Source organism: Dermacentor albipictus, chromosome 1 (genome assembly GCF_038994185.2).
Source record: "Dermacentor albipictus isolate Rhodes 1998 colony chromosome 1, USDA_Dalb.pri_finalv2, whole genome shotgun sequence".
In the NCBI taxonomy this organism is placed as follows: domain Eukaryota; kingdom Metazoa; phylum Arthropoda; class Arachnida; order Ixodida; family Ixodidae; genus Dermacentor; species Dermacentor albipictus.
This window is the reverse complement of record NC_091821.1, coordinates 157049506-157070423: the sequence shown is the minus strand read 5'-3', so window position 1 is coordinate 157070423 and position 20918 is coordinate 157049506. Positions and strand designations below refer to the sequence as shown.

The window sequence follows — 20918 nt, the reverse complement described above, 5'->3', positions numbered from 1 at the left end:
CTTAGTCTAGTGAATAGGACATCTGTTCGTGTTTTCGTAGTTGGGTGCCAGAAACCTAACTTCGGCTTAATTTGGTGAAATTTATTACTCGTTTCTGCGTCCCACAAGCGTTGCCAGTGGCTTCGCAGTTCGTTTCTTAGGAAAGGCTTCATGTCTATGGCAAGGACAGCAGCAGAATGAATACCAAGGGCTTGCAGAGGGGCGGATTATCTCACATTGCAGCATGTCAGCGAGGTTTTCCTGAATAATCTTGTGCTCGGCTAGAGACACCCGATACGGCCAGCGACGTACGATGGATCTGCCGTCAGTCTGAATTCGATGCATTGTGATGGAAGTCTGACCCTATGTCGAAGAATAGGTGTCGAATGAAGTTTCATGCCTCTTCAACAAACTAAGTAACTGTTGCGTCTGCAAAGGGGTCAAGTCGGGGCTGATTACGGCTGCAAGAGCGGAGGTAGAGGGAGAATGTCCAGCATAAGTAAGTGATTTCAGGGGGAGCCGCCTTCAGGGGTACGACACAGAGAGGCTTGGAATCAACACTGCAAGCCAAAGTGGCACCTTTAGGAAGGAAAATTTTCTCGGATGTTGTGTTCCTTGCGGCGAGAAGCGCAGACCCAATGTCAAATCTAACTAGGCTTGATACAATGGCTATGCCCTTTGTGAAAGAACGCACAGACGGTAATACTAACGCATCTCCATGGTCGATGACATTAGACGTGATGGTAAGAATTTGCTGACAGCATGGAAGTAGCACGGTATCTTCTTCAGAGAGAAGACGAAGTGGCTTGTACTTTTCATTGTCAAGCAAATAATCGGTATCGGTCATATGTATGACATGTTGCCCACAACATATAGCAGCAGAAGCAGAGGCAAGGAAATCCTATCCTAAAATGAGCTGGTGGGAGCATGGCGAGCGACAGCACAGCAAACTGTATGTGGTGGATAATGCCGTCGATCATTACATGCATAGTGCAAAATGCGGAAGAGCGGCTAGAGTTCCCTTGAGCTGCAACCAGTAGTGGTCCATCGTAAGGCGTTGTAACTTTCCTGAGACGCTTACACAAATCAACATGCATAACAGATAAAGTGGCACCAGTGTCCACCAAAGCTTCAACATCCACACCTTCAACGAACACAGACATCATATTACAAGGGCGCGCTGGAGGAATTGTAGTCCTGTCGGTAAATGCAAATTTTTCTCCAGAAACTGCATTACTTAGTTTTCTGGGCGATGGTCAGAGGTGAACCTGGCAGGACGGAGCGGTGATGAGGAGTGGCGGAAGGGCGAAGGTGAGCAGCGTCTGGTGCTGCGGTAACCATTCGGTGCCTCAGTTCTAGAGGGCGGAGATGTAGAACGATGCAGAGGGGACGTGTAACGCCGGTTTTGAGAAGGTACCCCAGAAGAATATGCATCACACTCACTCATGTCATACCCGCAATGCACATCTTGTTTGCGCTTGCAGCAAAAACGTGATATGTGGCTGCGATAACCACAGTAATAGCATATAGGATGAGAAGGTCGCCAAGGCAGTAGTAGGAGCCGCTCGATACGCTGAGAGATAGTGCGGTCAGATGGGGCGATGAAGGCTCAAGTGGTATTGAGGGGACATTGGCCGGAGGAGTTACACCAACCTGAGCGTATGTGGGTAGAGACAACGTTGAATGGACACCAGTTGGAGGTGTGGTAGCAACCTGGGCGTATGTTGGTAGGGGGCGAGGAGCAGGAGTGTCAACATGCGCAGAGCAAATCATGGACGCCAGCTCCTCCTTGATGATGTCACACAACGCTGCACCAGAAGGCTGAGGAGGAAGGACCAACGGAGATGAAAAGCCACATAATTGAAGTTCCTCGCGGATAATCGCCCGATCATTACATGCAGGTCAGGGTCCGCCGTAGAACGGTGTTCGCTGTCTGGCTGCAAGAGTACGAACTCGACCTTGTCGAGGTGCTGGCACATCAAGGCGATGTGAGCAACGGTAGCCGGGTTCCTCACAGCGAGCGCGTTGAAGGCCACAGCCATGACGTACCAGGTACGACCCAGCCATAGCATCACGGACACGGCGACAGAGTGCGAGCACATCCTCGATGTACGATGTGTAGGACTCACTGGAGTGTTGTTTGCGAGCATCAAGAGTTTTCTTCACAAGGGTGGAGCGAACCGCCAGCATTCCAAATACTTGTCAAGCTACCGATTGAAGGTGGCCCAATCGGAGAAATAAATCTCATGATTGAAAAACCCGGTCTTCACCCCACCCGTCAGATAGAACAAGACATAGCAGAGCGTGAGTAGGTCATCCCACCGATTAGCAGAGTTTACGTGCTCGTAATCGTCCAGCCAGTTCTCAACATGTTTACCGCAAAGACCAGCGAACAGATGGGGATCATGCTGCTGGCCACTGATGATCAGAGAAGGTGTGGCGCCCGGTGTCGAGATGGTTACGGTAGAAGCGCCAGGCTGCTCGTCCTGCGACATGCTGGCGGACAGTCGGCACAAGCGGCAACCTGAACAAAACTCCAGGAAGTATGCCAGGAGTGCAGAGGACAGGAGACCAATAGGCTCCTCCGCCACTTGTGATGTCACAGTATGGGCTGGCCTTTATTGAGCCTGAGAGATGCGGCGAAGGACCCTCGGCACAGTCCACTATGATGATGCGACTACCCGCAGGAAGAAGGGCACACACATGATGATAATATACAGATGATGAAGTGCACAATAAACGCCTATAATACATATAAGAAATCGACCGTATTCACTTGCGTAAGGCCAGTACTTTCTTTTTTCTCCAAATTTTGTTACTGGGCACTGGCCTGACATGAGGCAGGCTTATAGCTACTCACTGAGCCCTCTGAAGCATTTAACTGCACTCAGACTGCTATGCAAAATAACATGAACACTGGCGGCTGACTATGACCACATTTACAGTCACCAATTGATTTCTGAACACAAACAATGCCCTGAAAATGTCCAAATAGCCGGGAAGTTAAAAATAAAATGACTGGTGACAGCTAAGTTGATTTCATAGTTTTTTTGGAACACATGTCCACTCTAAGAGATAAACATAACTGATGATGACCCTTACAACAAGCTAGCTGGGTTCAACTTAAACATTCTACCAAAAGATCATACCTCTTGCATTTTTATGAGATTCATACAGCTTATACCAAATAAGTCTTAAACATCCACATCAAGGCTCTTCAGTATTTTTATACACATCTTTCCAGCAGATTAGGTGTCACTTTATTTGTTAAAATGATAGTTAATAAAGCTCACATAAGCATATTCCACAATAATGTGCAATATAAGGACCTAAGTGTAGCTTTCCCTTCACACTTGCAATGCTCACAACAAACCCAAAATATCTTAGGCTTACCAGAAGTCAAGGAGTTGATGTATTGTGTCTGTGCTGCCATAGCTGCACTGGTGTTGGACTGGCTGCTTGGTGTTATCTGACTGTTTAAGCGAACGCCGACAGAAGCATTCATCTGCAGCACATACGAATGAAAAAAAAAAAAAAAACGTGAGAAGTACGGTCAGCAATGTAACCAATCAAACATATTTCACAAGCTAATATTTCACAAGCTAAGGTTTGTTACAGCGCAACCTAAGACAAGGACAACAGAAGGTACAAAACGACAACACAGCGTGACACGGCAACCAACTGGCCCAACTTGCCGTTCTGATGCAGTATATTTCACAAGCTTTTTGCCTACGAGCGCCAGCTCATACAGTAAAAACACTATTCCATAACACTTGCGTTGCTTATCAAGAGTCACCCACTAAGTTGTTCCCGCCAATAACTTAGAGGAAAAGAAAAGCTAAGGGACACACATTTTAAATTAAATGTAATGAGAAAGGACAGCAAGGTGACTTTTGTCATTTCGTCTTTTTTTTACACCCTTTCAATGTGCTTGCACATTAACTTGTTTAGCTTTCAGCTCTGTGCAGTTGAGTTCTATTTGATCCAGACGGGACTGACAAAACTGATTTAATTATCCAACAGGTCAAATTAAACAAAGTGCAGAAAAAACGACAACACACCACTGATTCATTTGACAGTATTTGCCCAATCCTAACACGCCCCCGAATCAAACATGTGCCCACATTCTAGGTGTCCTAAGTAAAAAAGATTATGTAGAATTGACATTAAAGCTCCTAAACAAAAAGAAATCAATGCGCACCCAATTTCGCAGAAAGAAAAAAGGTCTAATATGGGTTGCACAATGGCAGCCGATTTCCTAAAGTTCACCACACGGACATTAAAGGGGCCCTAAAACACTTTTTATTGCAGTCGAGAAATGCCATTGAAGATAAAATAGATTATTTCATAACTACTTTGCTGCAAAAAGTACTTCAATGTGTTAAGCAGAAGCGGAGTTATTGGCAATCAAAGATCACCTTTAATCCCCTTTGCCATGCTCTCACTCCTCCTTCAATGCCTCGCATTGCGAAGGCTATGGCAGAGTGCAGCGTGCCCCCAACGCTCCTCCTACCGAATGTCAACATGGCACACAGTTCAAATATGATTTTGGATGTTACCGTAGATGCCACTATTTCCCATTTTGGCGCCTACGACACGCCAAACTCAGTTGTCTTCAGCAAGTGGGCTTATCACAGCACCACGCGGCAGCCATGGTATCTATACTACATAGCAGATGCAGCTACATGCAACTGTAGTGCATGTGCACAGCATTTGATATGTGTACAACAGGGCTGGGGTGTGCACTTGTGTTCACATACTCCAGCCTGGCCACGCTACGTGATATGGACTGTCTCTGTCCTGCACCAGCTCCAGGTTACAAACATCCAGGTTACAAATTTTGAAGCGCTGTTAATAGCTAAATACAAAGTGATGTCTGCCAAGGCATCTAGCAAGGAGCGGCCAGGAGTGAGCATGCGCTGGCAAGCGCGCGTGTGGTCTAATATGTTTCGCATGGTTTAAGGATAGTTGAGTGTTCTAAACTAGTCAAAATTAGCTAGACCCAATGGCTATGAGGCCGATAAGCAGTGTGGCCAAAGTTGAATTTTTAAGTGAATAGCAGTGGCCAAGCGTGAGCAGACAATAGACAGCCTTTTCCGGAAGTACGTAATTCTTACAGAAATTCGAAACGCACATTTTCACTTACGTCAGCCTGTTTATTATGAACTTGAAAAAAGGGGGCACCAGTGAAACACAAAGGACACGCACACAAGGAAAAGGCGTTAGAAACAGAGGGACGCTGAACTTTCAACTGTACTTTATTGAAATTTACATTGCCACACATAACCTCCGACGCATGCGCATCTTCAACTCCTCCCAAAACATGTGCACAGATAACACCTCAAAAATACATTACCGTGCAAAAACAGCCGATGCATTCGAAACTTCTACTTCTCCCAAGACCCGTGCATCAATGTCAGTTTTTTATTAATCATCTTTTGCCTACCCGACAGGTAAGCACGTTCCTTGTTTGTTAAACACTAAGACTCATTTCCAATGTGAAAATCTTCTAAGAGTTCGCATGCGTACCTGGTCTTACCCTTGCCTAAAATGGTCACACAACCAAACAATGCCGCACTTTTTTTTGCACTTATTGCAGCTGCGGTAATGAACCGCCAAATTGCTTCCCTGGTCCCCGCTTAAGGATAGGTTATGTTCTTGCAAGCGTTTATTAACACACCTACCTGTCTGGCCTATATAGACTTTACCACAAGCCAATGGAATGCAGTAAACAATGCCAGTGTTGCACTTGATGAAGGGTGTCACGGGTTTAACTTAACAGGCTCCTTTCTTCGTCCCCTCGTTTTCAATCCTCCCACACAAGCTAGCCAATTTGCAAAGTGCAGAAAACACAACGCTTACACCTTGCCTTCCCGCCACCTTTTTATGCTGTGGGAGATTTTGTGAATATATGGTATTACTTCTAGTTGCTTTCTTCGCTCTGATGTCGGCAACTTCTGGCCTGCTAGACCCTTTACTTTCCGCAAACTGGCTTCAGCAACAGCCCTAGTGACTGAGAGAGGGAAACCTGCTGCAAGCAAACCTCTCAACCTGCAGTTTCAGGCTACACGCCATGCAGTGACAGCAGCTCTTCTGCACTGCGTCCAGAAGACATCCAACCGCTACACCCCTGAATGAATGTTTGGTGTTCAATGACGCAAGGGCCATGTATGGCCAAAGAGCGCCATGCCATGGGTAATGAGTGGGTAATACATAACCATGGGTAATACATCACCGTCTATCACCTGCCACTCCCAGGGTTGTAGTAGCTTAGCTGGAGGCATTAAGTGATGTTCGAGAATTGGGACATCCATTTCTTCGCTTAGCTTTCTTACACGCAGTGACAAAGGTACTCTCATAGAGGGTCTATTACGAAGAATTGTTTCACACGTCAAGCCATTAGCGGTTGTGAAACACGGATGTCCCGTATTTGAGCGAACTTTAAGAAAATAGGCAAAGCTGATGTACGTTCTCTGAAAATGGAGTGACCACTCATCTGACTCGACGTATAGACTTTCAACAGGGCCTGTTCTAAATGTGCCAGTGGCCAGGCGGATACCGAGACGGTGAACGGGGTCTAACATCTTTAGTGCACTCAGGGCGGCAGAGTGATAAACCACGGCACCATATTCAAGTCGTGATCAAACTAGGCTCCTGTAAAGATTCAACAGGCACCTCCTGTCGCTACCCCATGTAGTGAGGGATAGGACTTTAAGTAAGTTCATGGTTTTTAGACATTCTTCTTTAAGATATTTAATGTGTGGAATGAAAGTGAGCCTAGAGTCAAGTACAACACCAAGAAATTTGTGGTCTTTGTTGATAGGAATTGGTTGCCCGCCCAGTTTTACACAAGGATCTGGGAGCAGGCCTCTCTGTCTTGTGAAGAGAACGCAAGTACTTTTGTGGGGGTTGATTTTAAATCCATTTGAGGTTGCAGGATTTGAAACCAATTTGTATATCGTCTACGTAGATAGAATAAAAAATGGCTGGTGGCAGTGAAGCACGAAGTGTTGTCATCTTAACAATAAAGAGTGTGAAGCTGCGCATGCCTCCTTGGGGTACACCAGTTTCCTGTATAAAAGGATGTGACAGTACATTACCGACTTTTACCCGGAAGGTACGATTCGATAAATAGCTTTCTATTAGGTTTAGCATATTGCCATGAATGCCCATTCCTGATAAGTCTCTCAAGATGCCGTAGCGCCACATTGTGTCATACGCCTTCTCCATGTCGAGGAATATGGATAAGAAAAACTGTTTGTGTACAAATGCGTAACGGATATATCCTTCAATACGTACAAGATGATCAGTTGTGGACCGCCCTTCTCTGAAGCCACACTGATAGCAGTGGCTTAGCCAGAAATTTCGTTCGGGAGGGGCTCATGTTGCAGCTCGGCCTCCTCCTTGAGGAAGCTTTAGCTCGTGTGCTGCTATTTAAATACATGTACAAGGGCAATTCGTTTTTCCTCGCAACAACTGCAGCAAATTTGACGATGTTTGTTGAATTTAAAAGAAAAACTTAAATTCTAGTGACTGCTGGTTTCGAATTTTTCATTTAGGCGGTCAATTCTTTATTAAAAATTGGCCAAAATTGCAAACTTTCAGAAAACGGAACTATCAAGTTTAAAACTCAGTAACTCAACAATGAAAAACTATAGCACAATTCTGTGAATTGCATCTAATAGTACATCTACAGCGGAAAGAATAGATATGTTAAACATGAATCTAAAAAAAAAATAATATTATGGAAATACGACTATTGCAGAACCCTTGTACACAACGTAACCAATTCACGCAAGATACAAATTGACACACCAAATTTGTCCGCATTGACTTTCCTAATAGTTGCCGATTACAGAACCGAGATATCTGTTCTTGGTACAAAGCTATTATTTTGTAAATGTCGTGCTTCTATTCCTTCGAAATTTCAAATTTTTCAAAATATTTATACAAAATTCAGGCCGTAAATCGAAATTTCGTTTCCAGCAGACACTATAATTTACCTTCTCTCTCAAATGCAACAAATTTCATTAAAAGCGATTAGCAGGATTATCACAGAAAAGCGTTTCTGCGTTTTACATGTATTTGAATAGGCCGCGTCGGATTGGGCCCCAGCTAAAGCTTCCTCTTAAACAATTTGTCGAAGGATCAAATACACGAATAATAACTGCATTACCATTGTCAAAAATGCTGTAAACGAATTCTTGAATGCTATGCACTGTCCAAACAAGTAAAATGTGTATTTTTTTCATAAAAGAATATTCTCGTATGTGCCAAAAATTGTGCCCAAAGTAACTGATATCAATGCTTCCATGTTTTTGTCTATTTAATAAGTAAAGAAAATATCACACGAACTTTAGAGCTATATCAGTTCGAAACCAGGAAAGCAGCGCATACCTCTGATATGAAAAATGAAAAGGCCATGAAATGAACAAGTTGAGGACAAATATGTTAATGAAACTTAGTCATTCAAGAACCGTGTTTACATTCTTGTATATATGCAATGGCCAGTGAAAAATCTCCATGACGCTGTCATTTGTTCCAATGTATTACGCAGGAGCAGCTGTCACCGGTCGTGAATAGTGAGTAATTGTACCGAAATTAGTCGCAACAGAGAGCACGTATAAAAAGCAGGAGTTCTGCAAGCTATACGAGGGCGAGTCAAATGAATGTGAGCCAATGCGAATATATGACAAACAGGGTACTTTATTAAAAAGTAGTCTTCATGAGAATTTAGACATTTGCCCCTAACTAACGAGTTGCATGATTCCCGTCTCATGAAACTCCTTAAGTTGCTGCTTCAAAAAGTCTGTAACTGACTCTTTCACGTCATCGTCTGGCACGAATCTAGTTCCGTCAAGCTGTTTTTCGGTTGCCCCAAAATGTGGAAGTCGCAAGGGGACAGGTCTGAGCTGTATGACAGATGTTGCAGGGTTTCTCACTTGAACTTTGCCAGTTTTGTATAAACCACATCAGTGACGTGGGGACGGGCATTACCATGGGACAAGATGACCCAATTCGTCAATTTTCCACGTAGTTTGTCCTTGATTGCGACACGCAGTGGTTCCGGCGTTTCACAATATCAGAAACAATTGATAGTCTCTCAAGATTGAGCAAATTCTATCAGTAATGGCCCCTGATGATCGAAAAAAAAAAGCCAACAACACCTTTCCGGCGAAAATGACGGCCTTTGCGCTCTATGGCCGCGGTAAATTCTGATGTTTCCACTGTAAGCTTGCCGTCGTGTTTCAGACTCGTAGTAGCGGCACCATGGTTTGTCCCCGATCACAAAAGCAAACAAGAAATCGTCATCCTCATTGTGATACCGGATCAGATTAGTCAAAGCAGCGCCAAACTTCTCCGTCTTCTGGCGGTGGATCAAAATCTTGGGCATCAATTGCGCACACAAGAGCCGATAACCGAGGTGCTCATGAATTATGGCGTGAACCGAGCCGCGACTGATTTTCACTCGCTCTGCCAGATCATCGATGCTTGTCCTCCATTCTTGTCTCATCAGCTCATCAACCTTTGAAATTGTGTGGGATGTGATTGCACGATGGCTGTGGCCCGGTCTTGGAATGGCTTTGCAACTTTCCCATTCTTTTTTGAACCGTTTGCTCCCACACTTTACAGCGGCCAATGAAATGCAATGTTCAACGTATACGGCAGCCATACAGCGATTAATATCTTTTTGGGAAACACCTTTAGCTGTCAAAAACTTTGCGACACCACGCTGTTCAGCTTTCGGGGTGTCCATTATGTCAGGCAACCATGTGATTCAACCCAGTGTATGAGAGCATTAAAGAACATTTATCCTCACACATGCGTACCACTTTTGTAAATGAGAGATGCCACTCTGCTATGCGCATGCCTCACAGATTATCAACTGAACTATTATTGCGACTCGCACTCGTGCATTAGAAATGCGAAGATACAATGGGATATACAAATGCGAAGATACAGCTTGATAAAGGGCAAAAAGTGCGACTGGAAACAAAGTTCACTGCACGTATACACGAAACCTCGCAACAAGATATTTAAATATACCTATAAGTCTCCAATAAATCTACGCATCCAAGAAAAAGTCGCTGTACATAATGCGTCAAACAAGGCAATTAAACATGTTGCGCAATCACAGATTCACAGAATCCTAGATTCCACCCCAATTCCATCCGCTCCCCCCGATGTATCGCGGCGACGGAAGGTGGCGTGCTTGCTACCCAATTTTCTACTTTCAACGCTTTCACTCGCACATACAGCATGCGGTACGCGGCCGCGATGTTATCACCCTTGGCCTTTATACGAAACATGAGGGCGACAGCGACGGCAGGAATGTGCCTGGAGTGTCCATATAATTGCTATCGCAATAATATAATAAGAGTATCTGGCAACTGAAGCGTCCCGTGGCTCATTACTTTCCACAAAAGAAGAAGTAACAAAATCGAACTTTCACCATGCGACAATTCGCTGCGCCACAACAATGTATTTTTTTTCTTTCTTTCTGTGGGGCAGAGGCACCGAAATGAAAAAAAAAAAACACGCATAGGAAAGTATGCTGGCCACAATCGAATGCTTACTTTGGGCACCTAATGTGGCTACGGAAGGAATATCGAAGAAAACATGAGACGCTTGGTCCAGTGAGAACCCACCATAAGCATACTGCTCAGTATCCTACACCGGCAAGACAAGACTTTCCGGAGCAGTTCTGCAAAAGCGAACGCAGTGCAATCCATCCAATCCCCACAGTGATGGCGGCGAGCGACCATTGTTTCTTTTCCTCGTCTGCTAGCCAGAAAGTGTACAAAACTCTGCCAGGCGAAAATCCACTCAGCCGGAGAAAATAGAACACGCACCGAAGTGCGCCGCGCGGTGGTCGGGGCCATGCGAGAAAAGCGTATGCGCTCTGGCTAGCTCTGGCAGCCCGCAGGTATGGTAGCGAGAACAAAAAAAAAAATTTATGAGGCTCAATGTGTCCTCGCGAATAAAAGTCAAAGTAGAAAAAATAAATAAGAACGTAGTTGCCTTGGCTGGCTTTAGTGTTCTGACATGGATGTTTTGGCGTAGGTTAAAAAAATGTTGATATTTTTTTTATGTGACATGGCGGCACAAATGAACCACCACAACGTCCCATTGAACCTCGCTGCGTGCTTTGTCAACTTGTCTGCTAGTGTGTTGATTTGACTTGTCTCGTGTGTTGTAGGGGTTGAGGACGGACTTCGGGATGAAAACCAAACTTGGGAGGTTTATTTTACACTATATACAGAGAGGTGAGAGTCAAGTAACAGTCGTACAGTCATTACGGGCCGGCAGCAACTCGGACGCTGCGGCCCGCGGCAAGAAGTTCGAGAGAGGTGAATCAGGGAATGCTCTGGTCTCTCTGGAATGCTTCTTTTAAACCCTTCGAGGACTGGAAGTCGCGTCATGTTCGTCCAATGGGAGAGACCGCTCAGATGACGCCATTTTCGGCCAATGGTTGGCGCCTGTGCCGCGGTGCCACACCAGGCGGCTCCCTGCGGTCTTGCCTTCTGACTCGCAATGTGCTCTTCAAAGGCGTAGAAGGGGGACGCTGGGCTCCATTGTCCGAGGGCTCACCTACTCCCAGCGGAATGGCCCCGCTGTGGTAGCAAATGCCTTCTTCAAAGGCGAAGAAGGGGGACGATTGGGCTCCATTGTCCGAGGGCCCCTTCTAATCCCGCGGCACGGCTCCACCGGCGGCGTACGAACTTGTTGGCACGTGAACTTGTTGGCTCGTGCGCTCCTCTGGAATGCGCTGCGATTCGATGTGGTCCGGGGGAACTCGAAGTAGGCGCAGGAAACAGCTCCATATCTAACAGTGTTCCGATGTAAGAATTTAGAAAAGTCAATGGACCTTTGGCGTCAAATGTTTATAACAACATTAAACCCACAAAGTTCCGCAATTGAAAATCTAAAGCACAACTTTGGAAATGTCAATGCACCTTTTACATCAAAAGTTTATGAGATTTATACCCATAAATTTTCGGAATTGACATCCATGCGCTCCACAGATTTGGCGGCCTCAGTGAGATGCCGCGGTGAGCCCGCTCACCATCAACCCGCCCTTGAAACTTTGTGGTCAGATGGGGCTGCTTGGCGTTATGCGACTCTCGGTGCATGGACGTTGCCGCGAAATCCAGCCCGAGTTCGCTACCTTCTCAGTTAAATGTCTTTTCGAGGGTCAAAAAAAAAACATTCTAGACAAAATCCAGATGATTTCCGGCGCCGGGGGTTGCTTTCGTCGGCGGTGCATGGACAGCACGAAAAAATTTCCTGGGGGGGGGGGGGGACTGAAGCCCCATAAGCCCCGCCCCTCCCCCCCCCCCGGCTACGCCCCTGACTGATAGGGATCAAGCATTTTGCTCAGCTCAAGGAAATGGATGAGTCGCCGATTAATCACTTTTTCAAATACCTTACAAAGGCAACTTGTGAGGGCTACTGGGCGGTAACTTGCCACTGAGGAAGAGAGTTTGCCTTGTTTCAAAACAGGGACCACAATGGCTTCTTTCCATGCGGTTGGAAGGTATTCTACAGCCCAGAGTTGAAAAGTGGGAGTGAATTTTCTTTACCTTCTCTTGTTACTTTCGTGGCACAGAGTGCCTCCAAGCTGGCGTAACCAGCTTACTTGGTAGAGAAAACTTTGCTTCAGCTGTCGCCATTTCTCCTCTTCCATCAGAGATGGGACGCCATAGACGTTGAACTTGGAGAATAGACTTTATGTACACATTATATACATTGACAGCTATTTACAGTGGGTCCGACGTATCAACTCGACATAGCCGATAGTACATAGCACCGTTCGTACGTCAAGACCCTTGGGTTACACTGGGACCGGCGCCTTAACTCGGCAGAGCCGAAAGTGCAGAGCACCTTTCTTGCGCCCGGAACCCCTGTGAGAGGTCGGGAGCCAGGTTTTAAACCTTCGGTTGCCCCTCCCGAATCCCCTCACGGCAAATCACGACACCCCAGTGACCTGATTGGGTCAACTGGGCTGTCACTCATTGGGCACTCTCTCTCTCACCCTCTCCCTGCGTTCCTCGGAACATTCAGATAGATAGAGGGAGAGAAAGTAACCACCAACAACAAATAAACAAATAACATCCCAACCGTTTCGCCTCCGCGACATACATGGAAAAGTCTCCCGACACCTTGAAAAACACTTACGGGGAAACGGCCATCTGCGTCACCCCGTCCTCGCGCTTTCACTAATCCCATCGCGCACTGCGTGCCGCAAAGGACACCCCTGCCGACGTGCGCCCGCCGATTCGCAATGCCGTCTTGTGCATTGTTCGTCTCGTCCGGCGGGCCCGCAAAGCTAAGTGCACCGTTGGATTTGTCTCGGTGGCGCCAGCCTACCTTTCAAGAGACTGCGCGTCGGGTCACCGATCCCTCGGGTTATAAGCTGCCGCTTTGTACCCCCCCGGCATGACCATTGACATCCTAACGACGCTTTGCCCGCACGCGTGACAGGTTAAAATGTCCCGACGCGTCGGCGCGGGCTATCTGCCGTCAAGGAGCGTCTCCCGACTCATTAACAAAGCGCCCGGCTGGCTTTACTCCCGGCTAAGCCCGAAAACGGCGACCTCCCCCAATTCTAGGAAGGGAAATGACCTCTCAGCGTCCACGCCGTTTGGCAACATCCTTTACAGTGGGAGTAGTGTAACTTGGGTTTTATTGTGTAAGTTTTTGATCATTTCATACATAATTCCATCAGATTCCGGTGCAAAGCTCTTGCATGCGCTCAAGGCGGCTCTCAACTCGGCAATACCAAAAAAACGGTTGTACGGTTCATTCTGTCGACACTTTCTTGTGAGTGGCTTACATCCTTCTATTTGTTTATATTTGAGAAAGGATTGAGAATAATGGGTTGAGCTCGACACGCTCTCAAAGTGCTCCCCAAGTGAGTCTGCCTGATCTTGCAGGATATCACCTTGTGTGTTTACCAAAGGGAGTGAATATGTTTGTCGCCCTCTTATCCTATTAACCCTGCTCCAGACTTTGGCCTCATCTGTGTACGAGTTGATACTCGATAAAAACTTCTCCCAGCTCTCTCTTCTGCCCTGTCGGCGGATTCTCCTGCCTTGGGACTTTACTTTCTTAAAGTTGACAAGATTCTTTGCAGTGGGAGAAGCGCGTAGCAACCCCCACGCTTTGTTCTGTTTCCTACGAGCGATTCTACATTCCTCGTTCCACCACGGGACACGCCGTTGGCATGGCAAGCCACTTACTTCAGATATGCATTTAGATGCAGCATCTATCATGAAATCTGTAAAATACTTCACTGCAGCATCAATTCCTAACAAAGACATGTCAGCCCATGAGATCCTAGTAAGAGCTCGAAATTTCTCCCAATCAGCTGTATCAATCTTCCACCTAGAAGCCTGTGGTGGATATTCGTTTTCTTGAGGTGATCTTAGCAGTATGGGGAAGTGGTCACTCCCGTAAGGATTGTTGGTAACTTCCCATTCAAGTTCAGGCAGTACAGATAGGAAAACTGTGCTAAGATCAATTGAAGAAAAGGTTCTGTTTGCAAGACAGTAATATGTGGGTTCCTTCTTATTGAACAGGCACGCACCAGAAGAAAAAAGGAACTGTTCAACGAGACGACCTCGCGCATCTATACGAGAGTCGCCCACAGGCAGCTGTGCACGTTGAAATCTCCAAGAACAACATAAGGTTCTGGCAATTCATCTATAAAGGACTGAAATTCATGTTTCTTTAATTGGTAATGTGGGGATACCTAAAGCGAGCAAATGGTGATAAGTTTGTTTAGAAGGACAACTCGAATCGCCACTGCTTCAAGGGACGTTTGTAGCTGTAAAGGTTGACACGCTATACTTTTTTGAGTGGCAATAGCAACACCACCCGATGATGCGATCGCATCATCGCGATCTTTGAGAAACGTAACATACTTTCGGAGAAAGTTTGTGTGTTTTGATTTTAAGTGTGTTTCCTGTAAACACAGGACTTTTGGATTGTGTTCGTGGGTAAGTTCTTGCACATCATCAAGGTTTCTAAGAAGACCTCTGACGTTCCATTGAATGATTTGTGTATCAGTATTTAACGTAAATTGGTGCTGTGTATACAGAAACAGAAGTGATGCCTTAGATTACAGAGCTCTTTCGAGGCCCTGTAACGGGGATTTTGCCCTATTTGGAGCGTTCGAGGGAGCCTCGCCGCTCCTTAGGTGCTCGGAGCACCGTCAGGATAGGTGTAGTGTCCATTGCCTCTTGTGAGGCACCGGACACATGCTCTTGCAAGCGAGAAGTTTCCCGAGAGAGTCCCGCTTCGAGGGCAAGGCCCCTGCGCCCACCAATCGGAGGTCGATGGGGCTGCCTGTGGGATTGGGCTACGCCGGCTGTTGCCAGTGCTGGAAGGGGCCGGGGAGGCTGAGGCAGCCTTGGCTGCGCCCACCTTTGGGGTCGATGGTCCCTTCTGCTGGGTTGGCGGAGCAGCGCTGGCTCCAACCGCCGTGGGGTGTTAGATATGGAGCTGTTTCCTGCGATTACTTCGAGTTCCCCAAACCACTTCGAGTCGCAGCACAGCTAATTGAGGAATGCCGAAGCAGGAAAGCACATTCCAGAGGAGCGGCCGAGCAAACAAGTTTAAGGCAACAAGTTCACGTGGCAACAAGTTCGTGCGCCGCCGGGATTAGCAGGTGGGCTTCGGACAATGGAGCATGAGCAGCCCTCCCCTTCTCCTCGTTAGAAGTGCATTGCCAGTCTGCGAGGCAAGACCGCAGAGAGCCGCCAGGTGTGACACCGCGACACGGGCGCCTACCATTGGCTGAAAGTGGCGTCATCGGAGCGGACTCTCCCATTGGTCAAACATGATGTGACTTACAGTGCTCGAAGGGTTTATAAGAAGCCTTCCAGAGAGACCTGAGCATGCTGGGACAGTCCCTGATTCCCTGATTCACCTCTCTCGAACTTCTTGCCGCGGGCCGCAGCGTCCGAGTTGCTGCTGGCCCGTAATGTCTGTACAACTGTTAATTGACGCTCACCTCCCTGTATATAATATGTAAATAAACCCTCCCAAGTTTGGGTTTTCATCCCGAAGTCCCGTCCTTCAACCCCTACATCTGGTTGGCAGCGGTAGGATCGCCTCCGAATGCATCAGCTGGTGGCAGCGCTACGGATAAACCTTCGTCGAGAGAGATCCTAAGGAACCGGGAAGAGCGAAGAAGAGAGAGCCTTCGTCGAAAGAGGTCCGAAGAAACTGGGAGTAGCGAAGAAGGAGCGAGCCTTCGACCCAGGGAGTCCGGAGGAACCGGGAACAGCGGACAAATGAACCGGATGGCAGGGTGCTGCAACCGTAAGTGAGCGCGTGGTTTTTTTCCTTATGATTCACCAGACTCAAAGGTTGTGTGTTCAATTTTGATAGTTCTGGGAATCGGGAGTTTGTTGCATTGTGTGTTTGCACAAATTAATTAGGGAAAATAGTTTTAACCACCTGACGGGGCAGCTGCCATGGATCTTAGAGGGTTGACGAGGTTAGACTTGTTGTTGGTGTGCGACGATTTGGGAGTTGAGGCGGACGAACGGATGAAAACGCCAGCTATCATAAAGGCGATTCAAGATAGTGGCAATGATGACAAAAGCATTGAGCTTGCTTGGGAGGTGATACAGGAGCCACGGGAGCGTGTGCGTCGTGTACGTTTGTGAGAGCGTCGTGAACTTAGGAGTAAGCGTCAGCGTGAAGAACGCGAGAATGAACGGAAGCATGAGCTTCAAGAACTTACTCTTAGGTGTGAGCGTCACGGACGTGAGAATGAACGCGAACTTGAGCGTGAACAAAAGTATGAGAGAGAGAAGGCAGCACTGATCAAAGAGATACAGCATTGTGATCAGTTATTGGCACAGAGACAACGGCTGTCTGAGAATTCTGTAGGTAGTACAGAGCGAAAGAACGAGGAAGTGTCTAGCGGACTTTCGCCAAAAGCCGACAAGAAGAGTAGTGCCTGTGAGATTGGCTGCCGATTCATACGTGAAGGGAAAAGGCTAGCTGCTAACGAGGCCTTAGTGGCAACAGAGGCCGTTAAAGGCCGCAAGGAGAGCGACGAGGTGCTGTGCCAACAGATGACTGTAGAGACAGCTAGGCCAGCTGCGAACAAATTGGCACAGTTACCGCGTGTGTGCGTCGCTGGTAATGTTAGCGAGGTTGCTAGCGAAGAAAAGGGTACTTCTGACCCGACAGAAGCGAGCACCCATGTAGAGCCAGATGTGCGTGCAGAAGTGAAGTGCGAGCTGAGCGATGCAGTTGAGGGTAATTCTCAGGATTGCGAGCTGTGTAGCTCAAGAGAATACAACTGCATTGTTCAGGGATCGGTGCGGCTCTCCGCCAGTCTAGATAGCCTAGAGAGGGATGGTTCAGTTACTAATCATTCGGACTGTGCGCGTGAGACGGCGATCAATACCGACGGGCTGTGTGCCGATGCACAGCGTGAGCTGGGCAATGTAGTAGAGGGCAGTTCGCAAGAGTGCGAGTTGTCTAACTCGAGTAAAGCCTGCTGCATTGTTCCAGAGTCGGTTGGGCTGTCCGCCAGTCGAGGCAAAGTGAGAGTAGATTTAAATGTAAATCACTCAGACTGTGCGGGTAAGAGACCGATCCGGGCCGACGAAACGTGTACCGGCCAGCACGAGGCACGAGGCGACATGAAAACGAGTGCAAAGAGAAAGCGCCGTAAAAAGAAGCGCGGTAAAGACCGAAAGACGGTAACAAATGTAGTGCCGCCTAAGATGGCGAGAAACCCAACAGGGCAGGGCGCGAGGAAAAAGATGCGGTCGTCACGGACGATGTTGACGCATCGAAAACGTGCGAGCCACCGGTCAAAGGGGGACCGCGAAGAATGTTCTGCACGGACGCGGACAAAGGGCACGGGGCAGTTAATCTCCTCGTCGTTCCGTAGTTCTTTTCACAGCTCAGCGTGCAGTTCGAAGAAACGCAAGGTGGCAGGACGAGACCAGGTGGGGAGTAGCGACGCGGTCAATCGAGTTTGTGTTGAAAGCGGGGCGCGAGGACGCAAATTGGCAGGAGACCGTAACGTCTTGGGGGAGCTGATAGTTAGTCAGCCCTTTTGTTGTTCCTCGGCAGCCAGAGTAGCTTTGAAACTTCGCCCACCGCAGGTCAGGCTCAAAGTATGAGTCAGTCAAAAAAGTTTGAAACGGGAGGCCAAGAGCCCTTCCGTAGAAATGAAGTGTGTTGTTTTTATTTTTGAGCATCGGAAAATTTCGCGATTTGAGACTAGGTTTTCTTTCAATATGTAAAGGTATGAGCTTTGTTTGTGTTTTCGTTTGAGAAGCTCGAGATTTGAAAGATGCGTTTTAAGTAAACATGTAGTCTCGCGAGATGCTCATTAATAAGTAGATAGGCTTTTTTTTGTGTGTGTGAGTAACCTGAGGGTCAAGGTTATTGTTGAGAGGCCTATCGTAACGCGCGTGTGTTTTATTTAACCTTCTTTCTTTTTAAGTGTTGAATTTTCTAAGGTTAAGCGCGTAGATTTTCAGTAAGTGCATGAGTTGCACTGAGAAGCGTTCTTAGTTCCATTAGCGCGTGTCCTGTGTGGACGGAAGGAAGCAGATTTATGACTGGGTTGCTCGTGTGTGTAGAAGGCAGCCATATTCTGACTTCTCTGCTAAGTACGCGTGGAACGAGTTATTAAAAGACGCATTATTTTAAGGGTTCTGCGGAGTGTGTAAGTCCCGCAAGTTTAATTGTTCGTTTACGTCACGTGTCCTGTAGGACTTTCAGGGAAGAAACGTGAGTAAGCGTAAATGAAAAGTTTGCCTACGACACAAGTATGTGTTCTGAATAGCGACCACAAGGCTAGCACGCTTGTGATTACGTACTTGTGAGGTTGACCAGATTGTTCAGTGGCACCATTACGTGCGATAAGTACGCCACTGCGATAGATTGGAAACATGCTGTTCGTGTAGTTAGGCCACTTAAGTTATGTTCGGCTGTTTTCATTTGTTGTTTGCATCGTCAACGACCCTTTTGTTTTGCAACAACAATAGTACTCTGGTCTTGTCGGCCTTCGAGGAGAAATGGATGGCTGTTTGGAGGGGTGGTTACAACTGTTTTGTCAAAATTGGGGAACTAAAAGATCAGGGTTGATTTTGACTCAGTAATAGCCTGGCGAGTCAGGGGTGAAGAGCCTGCGCTTACGCGTGGTGCAGCGCTGTGTTGTTTGGTTTGTTTGACGTATGTTCTCCAGGGTCCAGGATCCCGAGGGTTGTCAAACGAGGCTCGACCCCAGTACCCTGCAGCTTCTTTCAGCGTTCCTCATGGCCAGCGAATTGAGTTCACCGGCCATTCAGAACAACCGGGGCAAGGACGAGCTGTTAGATATGGAGCTGTTTCCTGCGATTACTTCGAGTTCCCCAAACCACTTCGAGTCGCAGCACAGCTAATTGAGGAATGCCGAAGCAGGAAAGCACATTCCAGAGGAGCGGCCGAGCAAACAAGTTTAAGGCAACAAGTTCACGTGGCAACAAGTTCGTGCGCCGCTGGGATTAGCAGGTGGGCTTCGGACAATGGAGCATGAGCAGCCCTCCCCTTCTCCTCGTTAGAAGTGCATTGCCAGTCTGCGAGGCAAGACCGCAGAGAGCCGCCAGGTGTGACACCGCGACACGGGCGCCTACCATTGGCTGAAAGTGGCGTCATCGGAGCGGACTCTCCCATTGGTCAAACATGACGTGACTTACAGTGCTCGAAGGGTTTATAAGAAGCCTTCCAGAGAGACCTGAGCATGCTGGGACAGTCCCTGATTCCCTGATTCACCTCTCTCGAACTTCTTGCCGCAGGCCGCAGCGTCCGAGTTGCTGCCGGCCCGTAATGTCTGTACTACTGTTACTGGACGCTCACCTCTCTGTATATAATGTAGAATAAATCCTCCCAAGTTTTGGGGTTTTCATCCCGACGTCCGTCCCTCAAACCCCTACAGGGGGCAGATGGCGTAATTGCCGACTCACTGCTTGTGGGTCGGACAGCTACTGGAGGCCGTTGTGACGCTGCCCCCTGATGCGCCACATCGGCAAAGCTGCTCTTAGACAGGTATGACACCCGCCTACATGCCACCTTGAAAGATGTTTTCTTTGACTTTGATTGTCACAATTTCTTTTTCTATTTTCCAAGCCGGGCAGGACCGTGAGTATGCGGCATGCTCGCCATCTCAGTTGACACAATGTGGAGTGTTCTGGCACATTTCAGAGAAATGTTCATTGCTACTGCACTTGGCACATTCAGCCGACCTAAACAGTTCTGTGAACTGTGGCCGAACTTTTGGCACTTAAAGCATCTAAGAGGATTGGGCACGTACGGCCTAACAAGAAGTTTGATATAACCGGCCTCGATGGACACGGGAAGGACACTTGAGCCGAAAGTGAGTATCAGGTGCTTCGCCTTGATCTCTTTACTATCCTGCCTCATCTTAATTCGTTTAAAATTTATGACATTCTGTTCACTGAAGCCCCCCAAGAGTTCAGTTTCAGTGAGCTCTAGCAAGTCATCGTCGGAGACAACGCCGCGGGTGGTGTTCATAGTACAGTGCGGGGTTACTGTTAGTTGGGTCTCCCCAAATGACACAAGTTTCGGCAGTTTCTCATACTGCTTCTGATCTTGGAGCTCCAAAAGGAGATCACCGCTTGACATTCTCGACACCTTATATCCTGTACCAAAAACTTCAGTCAAAGACTTGGAAACAAGGAACAGTGAAATGGTTCACACTGGTTTGTCTGACTTTTCAGAGTGAATAACGTGGAAGCAGGGGAAATTCTGGATTTGGTGTCCGAAAAACTGGAAAATAGCTTTGGTGCACCCACGTTTCTGAAGGCGATCAGGGGGGGAGGGGGGAGTTTCCATGAAAATATATAAACATTTGGCAACCACGCCGACCGCCCCCCACGGAGCCCAACGAGGGGACG

At 47.4% G+C, this 20918-nt stretch overlaps 1 protein-coding gene across 3 annotated transcripts in view; it reads right to left on the bottom strand.

Moving 5' to 3' along the window:
• Nucleotides 1–20918, bottom strand: part of LOC135916572 (cell division cycle and apoptosis regulator protein 1-like) — a 236534-nt gene that overhangs the window by 150202 nt on the left and 65414 nt on the right. For all 3 annotated transcript variants that reach the window (XM_065450003.1, XM_065450005.1, XM_065450004.1), the window contains exon 7: nt 3373–3484. In XM_065450003.1, the coding sequence (XP_065306075.1) occupies nt 3373–3484 (112 nt within the window). The remainder of the gene's footprint in view (nt 1–3372; nt 3485–20918) is intronic.